We start from the raw sequence: 21,711 nt of genomic DNA, 5'->3' as shown, positions 1-21,711 counted from the left end.
GGGTTAGGAAGGCAGACAGCTCACTACTGCACAGGCGCATGAGAGCCGAGTCTCTTCCCCTACAAAGCCTCTCCGTGGGTGAAGGGCAAGGGGTTTGGAACTGTCCCTGCAGTCCTCATCCTCAAAGCCTTACTGTGCCATCCTAGGCAGAGGTCAGCCACACCTGTTGGATGTCCTGTTTTGCACACGTTACCAAAGGTTCTCATGTCTCTTTGTGGGCCAGGTCAAATGAATAATCAACTGTCTAAATAAAATATTAGGACTGACATCATTAAAACATCCCCGTGGCTCTATGTTTCCTGGCTACAGTGGGAGCTGAAGAGGTTTGAACAGTCACTTGGCCCAGAACTCTGGGTTCGGGGAAGAGACCATTTGACTCACTGAAGCCAAATATAAATCTAACCTATTTCTAAAGTTGCTGGGAACTAACACATGCTCAGTAACCCGTCTCCATGAGTAATTACATAACAGCTCTTCACATGCTGTAGATACGGGCAGCATTTGGCCCAACAGAAGGATAACATTAAGAGTTCTAGTTTACCCCACCACAAAAATGTGGTGATATACTACTTAGCGCTAGGATCATGCAGAAACTGAAGGTTTTTAATAAAGTTTTCTAAAAACCTGTGATTTATGACCAGAGGACTATGGGTCTTCTGCGTTCGGGGAAGCACTGTGAGGTGATTTCAGAGTATCCCAAACATGTCCAAGAACATCAAGAAAAGAAATGGGATAAACAGGTAATTTGGATTAGAAGGGCAGTTACTCAGTCCAGTTTCTCAGTGTATCGCTTCTAGTACCCATTTGAATTCCAGGATGACAGAAGGGCCAAGGTAAGGACCTGGGCCCCAGGAGCAGAAGCAGGTTCGGGGGAATCCTCGGTGTGCAGAGCTGGGGGAAAGCAACGTGGAACGCAGCCCTCAGGGAGGCTCTGGGACTATTACCGTTTGCTGCCTTTCCTATCTTGTGTGCCTAACGATGCCCTGACCCCAAGCAGCCAGGTACGATAGGGCGCTGATTTCATATTCTATGTCCCTGCCGCTCAGTTCTCACGGCCCAGAACAAACGTCAGCTCGCATGGTCACAACCATCCCTGGCTGCAGTGAGAAGGTGACTAGGTCGGTGTAAATCAGCACACTCGTGAGAACCACAGCTCCGAGGGCCCGCCCTGTGCGTGTCAGATAATCACGCCATTTCAGACAGCAACCCAAACGGAGGGGGACCCCATTTAGCAAATACACTACAGTGCCCACTTTTTCAGAAAAACGGCTACTTTCTGACCTAAACATGACACATGTAACTCTTACAGTGAAATAACTCAGTGCTGAAACTAAGCTGCTTCTCTCCCTGCAACCCCAAGAAGCTGTGTTTCATGGAATCATCGCTCATGCATTCTCCCCACCCCTCAGTGGCTCCTCCTAAGTCAGCGATCCTTTACCCACGGCCTGAAATAGGGCTTTTGTTTTTCATCTCATGCGCACACCCCACCTACAGACATCTCAAATCCCTGTTGGGTAACAGGGTCTGCACCTGCGAGGCGGCGGCGAAGTCCATGTACTGGTGGCACTGCTCACAGTGGTGAAAGGTGTTGTAGGCTGCGTACTTGGTCAGCATCATGGACACAGTCTCTCGTTTCCTGGGCTCCTCAACCTTGGCTTCTTTGATTACTTCTGCATATAAAAAGGCAAAAATCCATCCCATGATACAAGGGAAAAGCCCCATGCCTGGGAAGGAAAGCTCCCCCACTCCCTCTTTTCCAAGGATTATATAATTTATGCCCAAAGAAGGGAAGTATGAAAATTAAAAGATGATATCCACATGTGGGAGTGAAAACCAGGAGAATTTAGGCTCCTCTGTGCCATGGCACTGCCCCTCCCCGACCCTGCCTCCCGTCCACCCTTGAGAGGCTGCGAGCTGGGCTCGGCTTGCGCTGACCTCGTTTGACCCCCGCCAGCTTCTCGGTGTACACCAGGCTCATCAAGCTGTACTTGGGATCGTGCACACTGACGTCAAAGGACATCTTACTGAAGCTCTCGAGGTCGGGCCAGGGCTCTCCCTCCGCCTGGCCGGCTCCGCTGCTCTCGCTGTGGTCTAGGACAAGAGGAAAGTGCGCAGGGCGGGCAGGTCGCCCTCCCTCCCTCGCACTCCCTGGGAGAAGGGCTTTTGGAAGCAAAGCCCCTGCCGGATGGAGAAAGGCATTTCTGAAAAGTGAGCCCCCCACTCCCAGGGCAGGAAGGGCCCGGGCTGCTCCTTCAGACTGCTCTGGGAGGCACGTTGTTCCTCCATTCCCGCTGACCCGGATCAGACCCCCACCCACCCCACATTTCCTTTAAAGCTTGTTTAACTTTGGACGATCTAAATCCTTAAGGAGTTTTTAGCTGTAGGAGTTTCAAATAATGGCCACCAAAGAGATTCTGGGATGCACTGAGCAAGATTCCTGGTGCCTGCTGCACAGTGGAGTCACCTGGGAGGCTTGTAACCCCCACACCCAGGTCACAGCCCAGAGCAGTGAATGCAGAACCTCGCTGCCTACCCAGGTGTCAGCTGTGTTGCTAAGAGCTCCTCAAGGTGTTCCAGTAAGCAGTCAGGGTCGACAGCCAGTAGTCACAGCCCTGCCCCTTACTGCTTCACACGGGGCAGTGGCCCCGTCAGTGCGCACTAGACGCGGCATTCAAGGGGTCTTCAGCAAGTTCATGGAAAATGCACATCATCAAAAAGCTAGGCATGGATTTCAAGATTTGCAACAATTCCATTTACTCCACAGTTTGAAGTCCTCTCATATTTAAAGTGCCAAGACAGCGGCAGGCACAGAGGGAGGGTCCAATAAATAGTGTTTATGATAAAATTTGATCAAAAAGTAACAAGACAACTTTCAATGGGAGGAAGGAGGAAATACATTTTAAAGAGCTTGAAGGCTGGACATACAGCTATCACCTTTTAAACACAGACTGTTTATATCGCTGAGCTGAAACTTGCATTTTATTTAATGTTTCAGGCGTATGCTGGTGTTTATGAAAGGTGCCGCTGCACCTGCCGGAGCACTGTGTGAACCTGCCTACCCAGATGGGGGAGGAGGAGGAAGCCAAGCCAACAGCTACAAAGGCCAGCTTCTGTGCAACGGGCTGCCAGAGATTCACATCTCAGCCACACAGAGGAAGATCCAAGGTCACCGCAGCATGATCTGAAGATAAAATAAAAAGCTTCGCTCTCTTGTGGTGCCAAGGAGCCTGGCAGGAAAGCTGGCAGGAATGACAGGGCGGGGATAGCCCTGCTTTGCCTCTCTGGTCTGAGCCCCCTTCCGGGGTGGTTGGGGATGTTTTGTGGCCAGCCTGGCAGGGCTCTGGTGGTGGCTCTGGGGATCTGGTAGCAGTCCAGCGGGGGGCGCAAGCAGGCCTGGGTGGGAAGTTGAGGCTGGGTGTGTGCGTGCATGTATCTACAACCATGGACGGGAACTGGCTGAGGAACAGAAATGGGGCTGAAGCCATAATACAGCGATTAAATAAAGTCACTTCTCCCCATTCTTGCTCTGCTCTGGTCTTTTCGGCTTGTCCCAGAATAGGTCCAACTACATTTAGAAAAACAGGTGAGGAGAGATCTCCAGGGGAGACACCGATGAGGGCTTCCCCTATCCTGGACTCATCCTGGAGGGGCCTGAGAACCTGCACCCCAGCCGCTCCACTGCCTCCCCACAGCCCCCCTCCGGCACAGTCACGTGGTTCCGAGAGGTGGAGCCACAGCTCTGAGGCTGCTCTCCGGCGGGAGGGAAGAGGGGAAAGGGCTGAGAGAGCAGAAAAGGAGGCTCGCTTGTGCTGCAGCCCGGCATCCCATCCCTCTCCCCCAGCCCAGGGGCAGAAGGGGCTCCGTCTGTGGGGCCTGTTCAGTTGCACAGCTCTTCACAGTCGTCCCGTGTGGTCACCACGGGACACAGGCTTTGGCCCACGGGCAAGGCGTTGGTATCCAGAGTGCAAACACGCCTTCGGGCAGCTCAACAATACAGGTCTGATTTTACAGGGGTTTAACCATGGAGGCAACTACTCTACCTCCCAGGCCTTTATGAAACGCCTCTGCCGGGCATCTTGCTGCGCATGGTGGGGCGAGGGAGGCCAAGGGGACCCTCCCCTGCCCCTGACCTCAGGGAGCTAAAAGCGGCCCCCTGGGACTCTTTCCTGGGACTCCCGCCGGGCACACGCTCCTCCGCCTACACTGACTGCGGCTGAGGTGCTGTCAGGCCCAGAAAGCAAAGCAGACCCCAGGACGCCTGCTTCTGTTCCCTCGCGGGCACCCGGGGCCAGGACTCACCGCGGTTGATCTCCTCCTCGTCGTACACGTCCACCTCCAGGAGCCGGATGAGCATGCGGAAGAGGATCCTGAGGAACTGTAAATAGGAGCCAGTCTTTCCCACCTGATGGAGACGCAGTTCACGGGGACGGGTGGAGGAGGGGAAGAGAGGGGAGGGAAAGAGAAAAGACGTTTCACACCTGGGCTCTGCCTCTGCCTCGGCGAGGCACCCACCCCGCCCCCAGAGACCCGTTGGCTTCTCTCCTGGGGCAGCCCGGCCTGGCCCTACCTGGGGCGGCCCGGTCAGCAGCAGCCGGCGGGGATGGAAGGCGCGGGTGCCCGAGGCCGGGTCGGGCTGGTTGCTGTAGTCGGCATGGTGCTGCCGGGCTGAGGTCCACTGCCTGTAGTAGAGCGACTGCTCCTCGCTGCTCATGTCCTTGTGCAGGAGCGGCCGCAGGGAGCTCACCCAGGTCACGTCGGCGTGCGGCAGCAGGGATGAGGACGACGGCAGCTTCCCGCCCTTCTGGGAGCCCAGCAGGCTGTAGGCCGCTTTGGATAAGATCACGATGGGGGGCAGGGCTGCGTGCAGGCCCCTGTAGCCTCTGGCAGGCTGTCCTGGCCATGACAGGGTCCTGGGTCCCGAGGAGGAGGACGAAGGCTTGGAGGTGGTGCTGCTCGCCATCGGGGGGCCCAGGGAGTCACACTCCTGCTTCAGACTCTCCCCGGCTCCAGCTGTGCTGCCAGAGACCCCTTCGTCCAGCCCCACGCTGGTGGCTGGGCTCTGGAAGCTGGGGGTCAGAGGCTGCTTCTGGGACTTGTCAGCCGTGCTGGAGGAGCTCACCCCATTCTCCATGATGGAGCCTGCAAGAGGATGGACAGAACTCACCCCCTGCCTGCCTGTTACTGAGGCCAGGGTGCCTCTGGGAAGCAAAGGCCAGAAAACCACCTGGATCCTGGCTGGGCTGGGCTTCCCTTTGCCTCACGCTCTGTGCCGCTCCATCCTGCATCCCTGGCCCTTGTTAGAGGCTTTGGCCGAGGGGAGACACCAGGTGGAAACTGGTTCCTTCTTCCCTGGCCTCCTCCCTGCAGGCTCACCTGGGTACCTGCCGTTCCATACCGAGGGCTGCAGCTCGGGTCCCACAGGCTTCTCTGGGTCCCCTCGCTTCTTCAGGCCATCGGACGGGTAGGGCCTCTGGGGTGAATCAGACCCCAGTCTACCCGGCCTTCTAGATCTTGTCCACATCTTTGTAAAGGGTCCCTAACCACCCCGACTCCTTCCACACGTTGACCAAGGGAGGCTCCATGTTCAAGTTCTGCTCCAGCAGCAGCTGCTGCCTTCTGAGGGCTGCAAGCCTCCCATGCTGGCTGTGGATGAGCTCCCAAGGCTGTAGCCACTTAAGTGGACTCCCTAACCAGGGCAAGGCTGTCTCCACACAAAGGCAGTTCACCACAAGCAAAGAGGGAAGGAGGGACACGTGGCTCATTGCTAATAATGGTGGTTACCTCTGGTGGTGGGGCAGCTTTTCATGTTTAATCTCTTCTCTGTACTTTGCTATATTCTCCCAGTTTTCTGCATTAAGCTTTATTATTTTCATAATCAGAAAAAAAAAATGGAAATAGTGTTGCATTTGCTTTACTGCAGCTTAGTAGAAGAAAACCTATGCCAGGCCCAGCTGTGAAATGCACAGTAATGCTTTAATAGGTGGCCAGTGGGCTGCATGGAGGTTGCTCCAGTGGCCCCAAAGTACTTCTGTGTGCATTGAAGTACTTAGGAAATGCCGCCATTCAAACAAGCATTATATGCCACGTACCAAGCCACTTAGCTCCAACTTATAGCTTCAGGATCTGGAAAAATAGAGCATTTCTACACATATGAGGGGAGTGGGTCTTCAACAAGTTCATGGAAAATGTATGTTATGGAAAAACTATGCTATGCATGGATTTCAAAAGTGTGTTGCGCTCAACTTATCTTTTAATTCTATTTTCCCCTGAACTTTGACGTCCCCTCATGTGAGATGCATAACCATGAGAAGACTGAAGGTAGAAGAGAAGGGGCAATGGTGCCGGCTGGGGCGGACAGAGTGTATGTCTTCTTCTTAGGCTATTACCAAGCTCCTGAATGTCTACTCAGAAGTCGTTCGTGGCTGTTCTGCACTCAGGTTTTCCAAGCAGCTGAGGTCTGGAAAGGCTGCTGAAGGTTTTATGGGGGATCGGTGGGTGCCCCCGCCTTCCACTCTCCTAGTACCTGCCGCCAGCCCCTGGAGGAGGACACAAGTACCCACCTGAGGTGCCAGTGACAGCACTGCTGTTGCTCTGGGGCCGCTCCAGGTCGATGAGCAGCTCGTCGGCATCGTTCTCGCTGACAGCAGCTCGCTCCTGCTCCTTCCCACTGAGGTCCAAGGCAGCCGTGGGCCCCCGGATCACTTCCTTTGGGACGTAGCAGCACGCCAGACCCACCTCTTGCTCCAAGGCCGTGCGAGTTAAATAGCTTGAATCAATTAAGCGGAGATCACAGTACTTCAAAGACCTGTGCAGAAGTAACCACGCTGTTGGTGAGTCCCTGTGGCTGGGCAGGCAGTGGTGTTTTGTTTGTTTTGTTTTAAGATTTATTTACTTTTTAAAGATCTATTTATTTATTTGAAAGCCAGAGAGGCAAAGGAAGAGAGAGAGAGAGGTCTTCCATCTGCTGGTTCACTCCCCAGATAGCGGACACAGCCAGTGCTTGGCCAATCCGAAGTCAGGAGCCGGGAGATTCTTCCAAGTCTCCCATGCAGGCGCAGGGGCATCAGGACTTGGGCCATCTTCCACTGCTTTCCCAGGCCACAGCAGAGCTGGATCGAAAGTGGAGCAGCCAGGTCTCAAACTGGCACCCATATGGGATGCCGGCACTGCAGGCAGTGGCTTTATCCGCTATACCACAGCGGTAGCCCTTATTTATTTGAAAGGCAGAGTTCAGAGAAGCAGAGGCAGAGAGAGAGAGAACGAGAGAGAGAGAGAGAGAGAGAGAAAGAAAGAATATTCCACCTATTGGTTCACTCCCCAAATGCCTACAACACCTGACACAATTCAGGCCAAAACCAGGAACTCAATCTGAGCCTCCCTTGTGGGCGGCAGGAACTCAACTACTTGAGCCATCACTTTCTGCCTCCAAGGGTGCACACAAGCAGGAAGCTGGAGTCAGAAGGGGAGTCAGAGCTCAAACCCCAAAACTCTGACATGGGATGCAGGTGTCCAAATCCACGTCTTAATCATTGTGCCAAGTGGCTGCCCCAAGGTTTTATTGGTCCAAAAACACTTTTCACATCCAATGCATGTGAGGTATTTTCAAAAGTTCATAGAAAATGCATATGATGATAAAGCTATGCATTTTTAAAAAATTAATTAATAAAGCTTTATCTTGTAATTACATTTTCAATAAACTTTTGAAATGTTCTCATACAGCAAACATTCAAATAATGCTTCTATTATTGTTGTTGTTGTTGCTGCCTTTCGATCTGTGGGCCCTCAACCTCTAAGGGAGTCAGGAAAACAGATTAGCAGAGACCAATAGAATAATAGAAGGAATATAATAAAGAAATAATAAAATAATACAAAGAAATCCTGCTTTTCCTCTCTGCCTTGCTCGCTGACTACCCTGCTTTGATGCACAAACAGTTCACACATAATCATCTCCCATTCCCAAAACTGCTGCATGTTTCCTGGAAGGCTGAAAGAGTGAATAAAGAGAGGATATATTCTTGGATCCTCTTCTCATGACCAAACAAGTGAAGTGATGGTGCATCAGCCGAGTTTTAATCATTGGTTCAGCGAGGTGACAAATGAAAACTGGAGTTAATCACTCAAGTTGTACCTGGGAAAGGTTTCTCCAAGTGGATCTTTGCCAGTTAATATCACAATACAAGGCAGACCTTCTAAATCTTGATAAGTCCGAGGAATCCACTCTTCTGATTCATTTCCTCTCCAAGTCTGCAGAAAGAGACCCAGATGATAAAGTTAAAGCTACTTATTTAATTTTTAAAAAGTCTCTAGGTTCATATTTGAGACACAGTGTGTACATCCACATGACTTCCATTAAGTTTTTGTGCATCTGTATGTATGTACATTTTAACAGCCACTAAGAAGCAATTAAAGCTCTTCTATAAAATATGATCTTTGGTTTTATCTTAATAAAGTAGGAGATCTTGTTATGTATCTCTGTGTTAGCAACACAGACTAAAGAAACACAATGTGAAATATCCCACCAGTGATGCAAATATTACAGAAATCCTGGCTTCTCTACGAGACTCAAGGCACTGACATGCATTTTTTCACATAGTGGACAAACTCTTGGGATTAGTTGATGAAAGACCATTTGCGTTGTGAATCACTCAAAAAAGAATCTCAGAACTCCATCACAAAGAGATATTTTTCCCTAATAATGAAATTAGCACCCCGATGGTATTTTTCCCTGTCTTTTGCTTTATTGATTTTATTCTTAAAATCAATTGACTTGAGATAGAGAGGCAGAGAACTCCCACCCACCAGACCACCCCCAAAACACCCATAGCCAAAACCAGAAGCCCCATCCAGATCTCCCCAGTTACCGCTGCCTCCCAGGGTCTGTAGCAGCAAGAAGCCGAAATCAGGGGCTGGACCTGGGCATTGAACTTAGGCACGCCAACGTGGGACCACTGGCACCATAACTGCTAGGCCAAACACCTGTCCCTTATTGACTTTAAAAATCACTGGCAATTATTGGCATTGGGCTTTCAGAGAGTCTTTTGCAAAAGGGGCTAAAAATATAACCAGAAAAAAAAATATAACTAGACCTGGAATAAGAAAAATACCTCTTCCTTATCTGGAAAAATAACGCAATTTGTGCATGCTTTCAACAACAAAAGTCTATTAAGTATCTTTCTCATACATATAAACACATATATGCACATACATACATCTTTAATAAATGGAAACATCAATCTTGAAAACATAAACATATCAATGAAGAGAAAAATCCTACCAACTTGCAAGATGTTAAAAGATAAAAGGGGCCGGCGCCCGTGGCTTAACAGGCTAATCCTCTGCCTTGCGGCGCCGGCACACTGGGTTCTAGTCCCGGTTGGGGCGCCGGATTCTATCCCGGTTGCCCTCTTCCAGGCCAGCTCTCTGCTATGGCCCGGAAAGGCAGTGGAGGATGGCCCAAGTGTTTGGGCCCTGCACCCCATGGGAGACCAGGAGAAGCACCTGGCTCCTGGCTTCAGATCAGCACGATGAGCCGGCCGCAGCGGCCATTGGAGGGTGAACCAACGGCAAAAAGGAAGACCTTTCTCTCTGTCTCTCTCTCTCTCACTATCCACTCTGCCTGTCAAAAAAAAAAAAAAAAAAAAAAAAAGATAAAAGGTTGTGGGGGCTCGCACCATGGCTGCGGGTAAAGCCGCTGCCTGCAGTGCAGGCATCCCGTGTGCACCGGTTTGAGACTCGGATGCACCACTTCTGACCCAGCTCTCTGCTATGACCTGGAAAAGCAGTAGAAGATGGCCCAAGTTCTTGGGCCCCTGCACCCGCAAGGGAGACCCAGAAGAAGCTCCTGGCTCCTGCTTTCAGATGGGCCCAGCTCCAGCCATTGTGGCCATTTGGGGAGTGAACCATCAGATGGAAGATCTCCCTCTCTGCCTTTCAAATAAATAAATAAATCTTTAAAAAAAGATAAAAGGTTGTGACAGGTTTTTAAATTTTAGAACAGAAAGAAAATAGACCACCTTGTAAGCAGATAAAGTGGTTCTACTACTTTTTAAGTATGTAGCATCTAACTATGCACTGTATCAGCTTCCTAGCAGGAGTTATAAGAAATGAACTGATAGTCTGATAATGCTCTCGGGAATGAGCACTAAAAAGTGAGGTGTTAAGTAAAGAACATTAGTTTTATTTAAAAATAGGTGGGTGGATCAGGCATTTGGCCTAAGAGGCGAAAATGCTGCTTTAGGTGCCTGCACTCCATATTTGAGAGTGCCTGGGTTCTAGTCTGGGCTCTGCTCCCGATTCCAGCTTCCTACTACTGCATTCCTTGGGAAGCAGCAGGTGATGGATCAACTAGTTGGGTCCTTGCCATGCACATGGGACATCTGGATTGACTGGGTATTTGGGGAGTGAATCAGCAAATAGGAGTTCTCTCTCTCAATCTTTCTCCATCTCTCAAAAAAATAATAAAAATTTCAAAAATAGATGGGTACTTACTTTGCTTTGCACAAAATGGGATAAAAGAAATCTACCAGGTAAGAGATAATATAATAGGGCAATGATTTGTTCGTGTCTAGGTATGGCTAAGTGAAGAAAAATCAGTCTTTAGAAATAAATATACCCAGGGATGGTGCTGTGGCGTTGCGGGTAAAGCCACTGCCTGCAGTGCCAGCATCCCACATAGGTGCTGATTCAAGACCTGGCTGCTCCACTTCTAATTCAGCTCTCTGCTATGGCCTGGAAAAGCAGTAGAAGACGCCCCAAATGCTTGGGCCCCTGCACCCGCATGGGAGACCCAGAAGAAACTCCTGGCTCCTGGCTTTGGATCGGTCCAGCTCCGGCCATTGTGGCCATCTGGGGAGTGAACCAGCAGATGGAAGACCTCTCTCTCTCTCTGCCTCTCCTTCTCTGTAACTCTACCTCTCAAGTAAATTAAAAAAAAAAAAACTTAAAAAATATACTCACAATTGCTTAAAATAAATTTCTATAATTTGTAAAATAGGAAGAAAGATAACCAATTTAATTCTTTTACTTGTTTCCCAATCTTTTGCTATGTCTGTTCAGACCAAGGTGAAATCAGTGGTCCAACATAACTGTTTACAAGTTTGAGACTTAGAAAATCAATCTGTCAGTCTGGCATAGTAGAAAGGCATAGAGACCTTTCTCTCTGTCTATCCCCACTTTCTGTCTGTAACTCTACCTCTCAAATAAATAAAATCTTTTTAAAAAAGAGATATCTTTTTGAATACTAGATTGTCTACAGAAACACAATTTTCGGTATCATTTCATGTTAAAGAGAGCTGAAGCATTACCTGATTTAAAGCAAACATTCTGAAATAGGAATATTTTACATGGGGCTTCCATATGGGCCTCATGATATCCCTGACACTGAGAATTTCCCTAAATGTGTTTTATCTCCCAGAAGCTATCCATTGGTCATGTTTTTGCTAATAATGTTTGGGTTATAAAGTGGGATTACAAATATTTTACTCCAAGGGGATAATTATTTTCAGAAGACTAAATAAATCTCACTTTTACTCTTGACCAATCAGCTAGCCACACCCACTACTTTCCGGTGCTTTTCCAGAACACTGCTACTTTTGATGAACGAAGGGTGCAGTTCTTCCATGTATCAAAAACGGCCTCAGGATGACCATACTGCAGGGGTGCTTAAAACCACACAAAGACTGGACAAACACTGAGTTCCAGGATACCATGGGACTCCAGAGCAAGAAAATCTAGTGAAAGCTTCACATGCTGATAGATTTAGATTTTAACCTTTTACCATTCCAAAGTACTTGTCAATTATACTTTAACCACAATATCTAATGGGATAATTAACAGTAAGTACAAAAATGAGATCATATAGTGGGAGAAGCAGCATTTGATTTCATCCAAGACTAGAGATAAAAGGCACACCCATGCCATCCTGAAACTGGTAAAAGAGATTAGTAACTTAGAAATAAGCAGGTGAATCAGAATCTGCCTGCCAACAGGCAGTCTTGCTTAGATGTGAACATCCTAAAATGATCTCATGTTTTGACTCTCAGTGGTTTTAAGAACACAGGACTCTTGGGGGCCGGCACTGTGGTGTAGTAGGTAAAGCCGCCGCCTGCAGTGCCGGCATCCCATGTGGGTGCCAGTTCAAGATCCAGCTGCTCCACTTCCAATCCAGCTCTCTGCTATGGCCTGGGAAAGCAGAAGATGGCCCAAGTCCTTGGGCCCTGCATCCATGTGGGAGACCCGGAAGAAGCTCCTGGGTCCTGGCATCGGATCGGCACAGCTCCGGCCGCTGCGGCCATCTTGGGAGTGAACCAGCAGATGGAAGACCTTCCTCTCTGTCTCTACCTCTCTCTCTCTACCTCACTCTCTCACTCTTTCTCTCTCTCTGCCTCTCCTCTCTCTGTATGACTGTGACTTTCAAGAATATGGGACTCTTGTGGATTGGTGGTGCTTCATTCAAACTGAGAAGATATTACTGTTCTGAGTGTAACGACTTGAGACCTGTAGTGTATGGCCTGCTCTCAGAACGCTGGTCCTCAACCCTGGCTACACAGACCAATCTGCTCTCAAAGCCCTGTAGGTGATTCTGATGCACTAGCAGCTAGGTGAAGAACCTCAGGCCTTCAGCATTATGGCATAGTGGGTTAAGCCACCATCTGTGGTGTTGGCATCCCAGCTGGGAGCCGGTCTGAGGCCTGGCTGCTCTACTTCCGATACAGCTCCCTGCTAATGTGCCTGGGAAAGCAGCAGCAGAAGGCTCAAGTGCTTGGATCCTTGCACCCACGTGGGAGACTTGGAAGAACTCCTGGCTCCTGGCTTCAGCCTGGCCCAGCTCTGGCTGTTGCAGCCATTTGGGGAATGAACCAGAGGATGGAATCTCTCCCTGTCTCTCCTCTCTCTGTGTGTAACTCTCACTTTCAAATAAATAAATAAATCTTAAAAAAAAAAAAAAACACAAAAGAACCTCAGGCCTAGACTGTACTTTTCAAACAGTGAACCAAAGGAGCCAGTTATTTAGGAATTGCTGATTTATACACTTGATTACTGACCCTTCTGAACAAATGACCTAAGACTCCACAAGCAGCTGTGCTTAATCAGCGTCCATGAAGCCTCAGAGGAGATCCTGCAGCCTCCCGTCCATTTAGATAGACCTCTGGGGCAACAAGTGTGCGAGATTTCACAGAGCCCAGCTGACTGTTAGCCTTCATCAACAGCATTTTCAAACTGTGTCAAGTCCTACGTCTCTCAAACCTTGGTATTGTGAGGAATCTTGTTACTCTGAGGAATGTTGCTGTAATGTGATCCCACGCCTACAACGTAAATCCATAGTGGGAGGGGGTGTCTTCAAAAGTTTGTGGAAAATGCTCATCATGAAAAAAAAAACTATGGATGAATTTCAAATATTTTATGCACCAAAATAAACTTATCTTTTAATTCCATTTTCCACAAACTGTTTGGATTACCCTCGTATATCTATCAATGAAATAAGAATGTTATAGCTTTTACTAAATGGGTGTTTCTATTTTTGGATAATTATATTTGTTTTCATAGTTTACCCAGCTAATACAAGACATTTTGTTTGCCTTTTGGATTATTTAATTTAGGTTAGCTAAGAGAATACGGTGAAAATGTTCTCACTGGGGAAATGATTTATGGGCACTAAATACCCCCTAACTGAGAGCTCACACAGCCCATTTGACAGAGGGGAAGCTGCAGTCCAGTGTGAATATGCAAATTCCCTAAGACTACATGCTTCGTTTTTTTAAGACTTGGGCTGATCTACAATTTTCTACACCCAATTTAGTTTAGGATTTAGTGTGCAGGGGGACAGAAGCCATGTTGGTCTAAGGAGACACACAATACCTAGCTCAATTGCATACTCGTTTGTATGCGGGTGTTTAAGTGCTTTCTAATGGCTAAGACATATTGGATTATAAAATTCCCCAGGAGAAATCCGAGCCAGCCATAAGGTAGGGAGTTGGGTTAGTTGATTTGGGATTCTATTTCCCCCAGCCCATTCCTGAAAGGAGGGGTAGGATACAGGCAGCTAGTTCCTGGCCGTGCAGAGGGAGCTCTGAAGGGCTTGGTCATGCAGTAAATTCCTCTGGAGGACACCTGGCTAGGTCTCAGTCTAGCCAAAGCCTTGGGGCTGAGGGTCAAAGCGAGTACAAAGAAACAAGTTGTTGAGGAATCCACATGCAAGGGGGCTGGGGATAGTTCTGTGTGCCCACCGAAGATGCAAACAGAATACTTTACCGACTCTAGCCACGAGCTGACAGATGGGCTAGATGGGCAGAAAAGAATCAGTGAGTTGAGGACACATAAAAGGGCACCCCACAGAGGTCCGAGAGAACAACTTACCTTTTCTTCTGAGAAAACAGGTGGCCGTGGGCTAGATGCATCTTGAACAAGGTCAAAAAATATGGGGTCAAATTGGTCATCTCATTTTTTGCACCTGCAGTTGGAGAGCATGGAAGACCAACTGCATGTACGTGCTAACAAGGGGGCTGGACAGAATCTGTATAAATTGGTTCCAATTAAGACAGCGAATATGTCCCTTAGCTTAGCCTTAACACTCGCAGGGAGGTCAAATTCACACAAGCGCCAAAATCCATTAAAGTTGGGCATCTAAGCCACCTAGGATTCCCGGAACACAGAAACAAAGGGTATTTTGAAGGAGAAACGTCTGTCCATTGCTAACCTTTAATCGTGTCACAAAGTGAGTTGCAACACTGAGTTCAGAGGCCGGGTTCCCAAGGATGATCTCGAAACGGTACTGCAGACCCAGCTTGTCGCGCACCTCCTGCAGCCGCTCCTTGGCTAACATTGCCAGCTGCACTGAGGGCACCCTGATAATGAGCATGTGTCCCCGCCCACTTTTGTTTTTGCCTGGGGAGCTGATGAGGTCGTCCATGATGCTGAGTGTTTCTGGTGTGCTGTGGTCTCGGAGTGACGCCATGGTGGTAAGAGCCATCAGAGCTTCGGAGTATTGCTGGATGAGAAGGTAGCAGCGGACAACCATGCTGTGCAGCCTGGGGTACCTTGAACAGAACACAAGGAACCAGCACTCAGGTAGCAGCATCGGCTGGGGGCAGTGCTGCCTGCCCAGTAAAATGCAGATAGAGCATGGTGGGGAAGGGGTTAACTGGTCAGTGTTGGGGCCTTGGTCTTGGGACCCCGCATCTCTAGGAGATGTTGTGTATCCAAAGCATATGAGTATAACCTGTTGGGGAGAATACAGTAAATGAAGAAGATTTAGGGAAAGTTGCAACCTAAGCTTCTCAAAGTGGGGCCTAAGGGCAACCAGCAGCCACACCTGGAGCTCGTTAGGAATGCCAGCTCCCCCTACCCAGACTCGCTGAATCAGATCTGCAGCTCTCCAAGAATCCCAGCTGATGGCAGGCACATTAAATTCTGTGATGCATTGGCCTGGTTAGGTTGATTGTTGACAGAGTCCTAATGGGTAAGTCTTGGATCCTGACCTTTTGCTGGTGGCATGGCGTTAGAAGGGCAGCATTATTAGCTCTTTTCTCTGATACTTAAGATCACACAGTGTAGGAAACTGATACATTAATATCTGTGGAGTATCAGACATAAAAAGGGCAATCATTATTACTAATCTGAGGTGATCCCTGTTGCCTTCTTGTAAGACCTACCTTGGTGCTGGAAAAACCGAGAGCTGACTGGAGAAATGGCACCCCCTAGTGGTGTGGCCCCGTATCACTTGAGATCCAGCTCAGTCAAGGGTGCCTGCAAATCTGAACCCGGGAGCAACACCCCTTGGCATCATTCTCCCCTTGCCTGGACTACGGCTGAGAGGATCATTTTGTTCAAACTGCCAATTTCTATAATTACCGAAAACGTAGAAAATAAATGTCTCATGTAGGCGCTGCTCCTCAGAAAGCCAGGCCTGATGACAAAATGAGTCCGCACGAGCCCAGAAGATTCCTGCAGCATGAAGAGGTGCTGGCTAGTCAAGACAGCAGGCACTGGAAGGGCAGGGCACTGTCCCAAGTTTGGCCAAGGCTCTCATGGAATCTGACAAAATGAGGCCGGATCTGTGCACTTTCTCTCTGGTTGCCAGCTGGTAGCACAGGCAGCTGCCTAGCAGCTGGGGACTTTCACTATTGTTATACTTTACCATTCTGTTTCCAATACAAGTGGTTCAACAGTCAGGCACAGAGAAACCCAGAGCCAAATAATTACCCATGAGGGTCAGCGAATGAATAATGCGGTTCTGAAGTATTGCAGAGCTGGACAGAACCACAGATGCCCAGTATTCTAATCATTCTGCCTATTCATAGGAGAGAGTTATGGAGTGGAGAGAAACTGAGCTACTTGTCCCCAATCACACAAAGCTGGGTCTGGACTGTATGCAGGCGTTTAACAACATCTTCACACATGCAAGGATTTAGTGGGTTAGGGAAAAGTAAAGAAATCCTCCGTTGAATCTGTCCTGGGCCAGTCCCTTCTGGTGTTCAATAAGTCACAGCTATTGTTTGCCTGGGGTGACTGATGGGAGAAAGAGTAGATGATGATCAACATTTAACGTTTCTTTCTGGGCCATGCAGAAAACCAACATTAGAATACACGGAAACCATGATATATAGTCATTGAGATTTCACACTCTGACAGAATCAGGAGTTTAAAAGTGAACAGATTACAAAAGTATTAGAACTTGGTGGAACCATCCTTTAAAATATAAGTTATGAAACTCAGAATTACCGGCAGGAGAGAGAAGTTCCCAGCTGGTAGATGGAATGGGTGGGTGCGGGGGAGACTTGTGGACTCGTGGGATGATTTTGTACTAGGAAAGGATGAATGCCACAGTGTCAGTTAAGACTTCTCAAACCCAACAGCTGTGAAAATATCAAAGCCTGCTGTGAGCTTGCTCCCATTCCTGACGCAGCACTGTTACTTACTGGATACGACACAGCCACCTGTCTTCATTTTCATTAAAGCAGAAGTATGGGGAAGGCTGTTAAGCAGATGGCTTGCAATCAAGTGCAGCCAGTTTTAAGAACTAGAGATACTAAAAATTAAGAGTCTGCCCCCATAAAATGGAGTCCAGTTGCCTTATTCATCAGAATACTGTGGCCAGGAGCAGGAAGGTGGGCCTCTGCTAGGTTAGGTAAATCTAACGCTTTTATCTAACTGTATGTCTAAGATTCAAGGTCAGAGAAGGAAAAACTTATTCAGAGTTTGACCTGGAACTGAGCAATAGAAAGACAGATTTACGGTTTCTTAATCCCCGGATGGCTTGGAGGAGCCCTAAGAACTGAATGTATTTAAATGACCTGATTGTTCCTTAATTTTCTCAAACGTACTCCAGATTTCTCATGGGTCATCTGAGCGCCCCTGTCATCTGTGCGGGGGAAAGTACGAGACAGTCTGAAGTGTAGGACCAGAGCTCATTTGCTTCTCTAAGCAAACCCCCCTCTGCCTTTTTAATCTGCGGGCGCGGTGGCAGTGAAGCTTGACTGGGAGATGATTCAGGGCGTGAAAAGTGGTGCTGTGTCCCAATCTGGGTGACCGCTTTCCTCTCGGGTGATCGTAGAAGACCACAGGAGCAGGTCATCTGAGGAAAGGCTATTTTTATTTGGCCTTTGCACAGCGTTTGCAGGCGGACTCCCTGTGACACTCGCACAAAAGGCATTCAGCTATTTTAGATTTGCAAGTACAGCTAAAGAAAAGAGTGGGAATGCTGACTTACCGCTCCAAGAGTGTGTTCACCATTTTTTCAAAAGTCTCATCGCATCTCAGCAGCGGGCTTGTGATGCCCCACTGCAGAGACTTGCTGTACTCATTCAGGCCGAAGTACAGCTTCTCCTCGCAGCCTACCTCCTCCTGATTTAAAACAAAGCAAAAGCCCGATGAGAACAGATACAGTGTGCTAGCTTTGGGGGAGTGGGAAGCCCTGTAAGAGGTTATTTTCTGGAAGACAAGAAATAGAACCAAAACTTAGGTGTTGTTTTGCATCCTGATACCAGCCTTGCAACCATCTCTGAGGCACTACCTGAAATTTCTTTTCAGATGAACTCAGTAAGTAATTACTGGAATGTTGATACACTTCTCTCAGACAGAGAGTAACAGCACAGATATTTTGTTTACTTTTTCTTTGTTCAGATTCTCAAGGTCAGAGAGCTACAACTCCCATTCTTTCTCTGCTGGAAGCAGCTCTCTATGCTGATAAAAGCTATCCACGGGACTCTCCAGAAATTCCTGTTACAGAAAACTCAACTTTTCTGACATCACTTAATGATGGTAACTCATGAAAGCTTATCCTCTTACAAACAAGATTTATCCTAAAAAATGGACTATGCACCTTTCTGCCTTTTTACACAGAATCCACCTATTTCACCCACCTCCCCCCTCCGCCCCATCTGGATGACTCAGGCGTCACTATGGAAGTGAGTGACTATTCTGGGAGATGACACAGGATGCCCTCCCAGGATCTTGTATGTGTGACAAGTTGCTTGTCCTTAAACTATGAAGCCCCAGAATATTCAATAACCCTTTTGAGTTCATGGATCTGTTTTTTATTTATAGTTTTCTTGCCTCTTGGCTACATTAATTTTTTTACAGTCCTGTGTTTTTGCTGCCTGCATGATGCCTACATTTTTAGTTTCACTTTTATTTTTTGTTTATTAGGTATAGACATTTTTCTTTAAACAGTCTCCAACTCATTTTATAGAAAGGAAATAAGGCAGCTTTAAAAAGTATAAGATAAAAATAAATAAGGCAATCAGAGGGAGAAAAAGGGTAAAAAAAAAATAAGATTGCAGTGGGATAAAGATGGTACTCCCAAATCATGTAGGAAATTTCTGCACATTTTGTTAGAAATGGGCTAGAAATTTGGTTCTGAGGTTTTTAATAACCCATACATAGGGAGATGCAATTGTGTGGTTTTTAAAGGCTATAAGGTAAAAATAAAAACATTATTTAATTAGCAGCTTTGAATTTTTCGAGGCCAGTTTGTTAGAAAAGGATCTTGAGAGTAAACAGACTTTATATGAGGACTAAAATATGAGAGGGTAGTTTAAAAAGTCTGTGGAAAAATGGAATTAAAAAAGTTTATTTTGGCACAAAAGTTTTTTTAAATCCATGCAATTTTTTTTTCTTATTACACATTTTCCATTTAATTTTTGGAAGACCTCTTGTATGCATGGATTTTAATTTTTGTGTACTAGAAAAAAATTATCTTTCTGTTCCATTTTCCATGAGCTTTTTGAAATATCCATATATATATATATATATATATATATATATATATATATATATATATATATTTGAAAGGCAGGAGCACAGAGAGAGAGAGAGACAGTGATATAGAGAAGTCTTCCGTGCACTGGTTCACTCTCCAAATGAGCACAATGGCCAGAGCTGGGCCAATCCGAAGCCAGGGATCAGGAGCTTCCTCCAGGTCTCCTATGAGACTGCAGGGGCCCAAGGACTTGGGTCATCTTCTACTGCTTTCCCAGGCCACAGCAGGGAGCTGGATTGGAAGTGGAGCAGCCAGGACTCAAACTGGTGCCCATGTGGCTGGCCTCCCTTGTATGCCCTTCCTCATTCTGTAGACTTGGAGCATAGACTGAATGACATCTAGTTAGAAAATTTAAAGGCCTTGCTTATTTCTTTCTGGGTTTTGCTATTATGGAAAGTCATGGCAAGTAAGTCATTTCAACAAAAGAAAAACAAAGGCAATTCATCTACACTCCCCTCTGTGTCCAGATTGCAGGCACAGTCATCTGCGAGAGCTCTGCTTTGCGTGTGCTTGGTCTTCACATTGCCTTCTCCTCCATGACCCTTGTTCCTCTGGGAAAACATCAGCTCCTACCCTGAGCCTGCTCCTTTTCCTGATGCAGCACTCTAAACTGCTGGATAAGATGTACCCACCTGCCCTTATTTTGATTTCTCATTCTTAGCAAAGTAATAGGGCAGATTGCTGAATAGATGCCTGATGAGCACCTGGAGCTAGGAAGGGTTTTGAGAACTAGAGATACTAAAATTAGAATGTGAAATGAATAGCTCCCCAATCCGTTAGGTTTGTATTAAACTGTAATTGTAATATTACAAAAGTTGCGCTAGAAGTAAATGGGGCCATCCTTTAAAGCAGGAACTAAGAAACTCTAAATAATTTCACTGTAAAGATATATTCCAAGTATCATAAGCCATATGACAGACTGAATCACTATTTCTTAGGGGAAAATGTCTCTTCTCATTAACAAAACAAAACAAAACAAAACAACTCCCCCTCCAAAGTCCTGCCCTCTCATGGCCTCAACCTGCGGCTCTCCCTGACCTTTCATCACCATCTCTGCCTTTCCTCCCCCTGCAGCCAAGCTCTGTTCCCTCAGCACTGTTCCTGGAAGGTCACCAAGGACTCCTGGGGCCAAATCCAGCGGCCTTGACTTGTCAGCCCTTGGCCTCCCTGCCCCCTTGGCAACCTTCCATTCGCTTCTTCCTTGATTTTATTCACACCAGCTGCTTCAGCAATCATTGCTTTTGAAAAACTATTCCAAGTCTACATACGGAAGTCCCAATCCACATTTGGACCAGTGGGCTGGCCTCAGTCTTAACTCAGTCAGTCTCATCTGCCCTCCACCTACCAGTCCTCCTCCTCATTTCTTTCCAACTAAAATCTTCACCTCCAAACCCTTCCCACTCTTCTCTCCTCCCACATTAAAAAAATTCTAGAAAATTTACCACGTCTCTCCACGTATTCATGCAAAGACCAGTATTCTGACTCACAGATTTGTTCACTCACCTGAATTATCACAAAAGCAGCGACTGACCTACTTCTCATCACTGTGCGTTAGCCTCAGCAGTTAATGAACACAATGCAGCCTAACGCTGAACACATGTATACCTGATGACCCAGCAGAAGCACAGACATATGTTTACACAAATGTGCTAGAATGTTACAGCAACACCATCTGAAGTAAATGGAAGAGGTTAGGTAAGTGAATTCTGGTGGAGTCACACAATGTCAAATACTCATGAATGCTTTCAAGGCTCATGAACAATCAGACAAGTGTCAACAACAATGCTCAGCAAGGAAGCCAGACACGAAGGGATGCATACCACATGACTGCGTTAATATACAGGATTCATAACTGGGCAAAGCGAAGACGGCCACAGCAGTGCTGTCCCCTTCAGTGGGAGTGCCTGGAAGGGACACAGAACTTCTGCACTAGTGGTGTTTCTTGATGTGGGTGCTGGTCCCGTGGGTGTGTTCTGTTTGTGCAAAACCATCAAGCTAGACAAAGGAGGGACAGGCACTGGCTTAGCAGCTGAGATGCCTTGTTCCATAATGGAGTGCTGGCTTCAGAACTGCCTCTGGCTCCCTGCAAATGTGTACCCTGGGAGGCAGTGATGGTGGCTCTTGGAGGTGAATCTCTGCCACCCATGTGGAAAGACTGGATTGAGTTCCTTGCTTCTGGCTTCAGCCTGGCCCAGATCCAGTGGTGGTGGGTGTTTGGAGATTGAACTAGTGGATGGGAGCTCTCTCTTTGTCTCTCAAATAAATAAACAGAAGCTATTTCTGAATAACTGTAAAAAAATAAGATAAATACATATATTTTAATAAAGGCAGAATAGTAACTATAAAGTTTGTCAGTTTGGCACCCAAAGCTTCCATATGTATGTTTCCAGCATTCTTTTGCACCCTACAAACTGCTCCTGCCCCTCCCCGCCCCTCCTCCCATGTTGTCTGCT

General features: G+C 47.4%; 2 protein-coding genes across 3 annotated transcripts in view; one reads left to right on the top strand and one right to left on the bottom strand.

Annotated features, from left to right (window-relative positions):
- Positions 1-3,454, top strand: part of ESCO1 (establishment of sister chromatid cohesion N-acetyltransferase 1) — a 96,671-nt gene extending 93,217 nt beyond the window's left edge. Inside the window, exon 11 of one of the 2 annotated variants that reach the window (XM_062201445.1) lies at positions 2,996-3,454. In XM_062201445.1, the coding sequence (XP_062057429.1) occupies positions 2,996-3,185 (190 nt within the window). In that variant the 3' untranslated portion in view covers positions 3,186-3,454. The remainder of the gene's footprint in view (positions 1-2,995) is intronic. The other variant, XM_062201443.1, reaches the window with a different exon arrangement.
- The window catches only part of GREB1L (GREB1 like retinoic acid receptor coactivator), a 278,077-nt gene that overhangs the window by 16,952 nt on the left and 239,414 nt on the right, over positions 1-21,711 (bottom strand). The window contains exons 20-27 of the mRNA XM_062201447.1: positions 17,708-17,841; positions 14,696-15,035; positions 8,129-8,244; positions 6,561-6,805; positions 4,568-5,139; positions 4,300-4,402; positions 1,936-2,091; positions 1,531-1,670 (exon numbers count right to left, since the gene is read on the bottom strand). Coding sequence (XP_062057431.1) covers positions 1,531-1,670; positions 1,936-2,091; positions 4,300-4,402; positions 4,568-5,139; positions 6,561-6,805; positions 8,129-8,244; positions 14,696-15,035; positions 17,708-17,841 — 1,806 coding nt within the window. The remainder of the gene's footprint in view (positions 1-1,530; positions 1,671-1,935; positions 2,092-4,299; positions 4,403-4,567; positions 5,140-6,560; positions 6,806-8,128; positions 8,245-14,695; positions 15,036-17,707; positions 17,842-21,711) is intronic.

Source organism: Lepus europaeus, chromosome 9 (genome assembly GCF_033115175.1).
Source record: "Lepus europaeus isolate LE1 chromosome 9, mLepTim1.pri, whole genome shotgun sequence".
In the NCBI taxonomy this organism is placed as follows: domain Eukaryota; kingdom Metazoa; phylum Chordata; class Mammalia; order Lagomorpha; family Leporidae; genus Lepus; species Lepus europaeus.
This window is presented reverse-complemented; position numbering and strand designations above follow the sequence as displayed.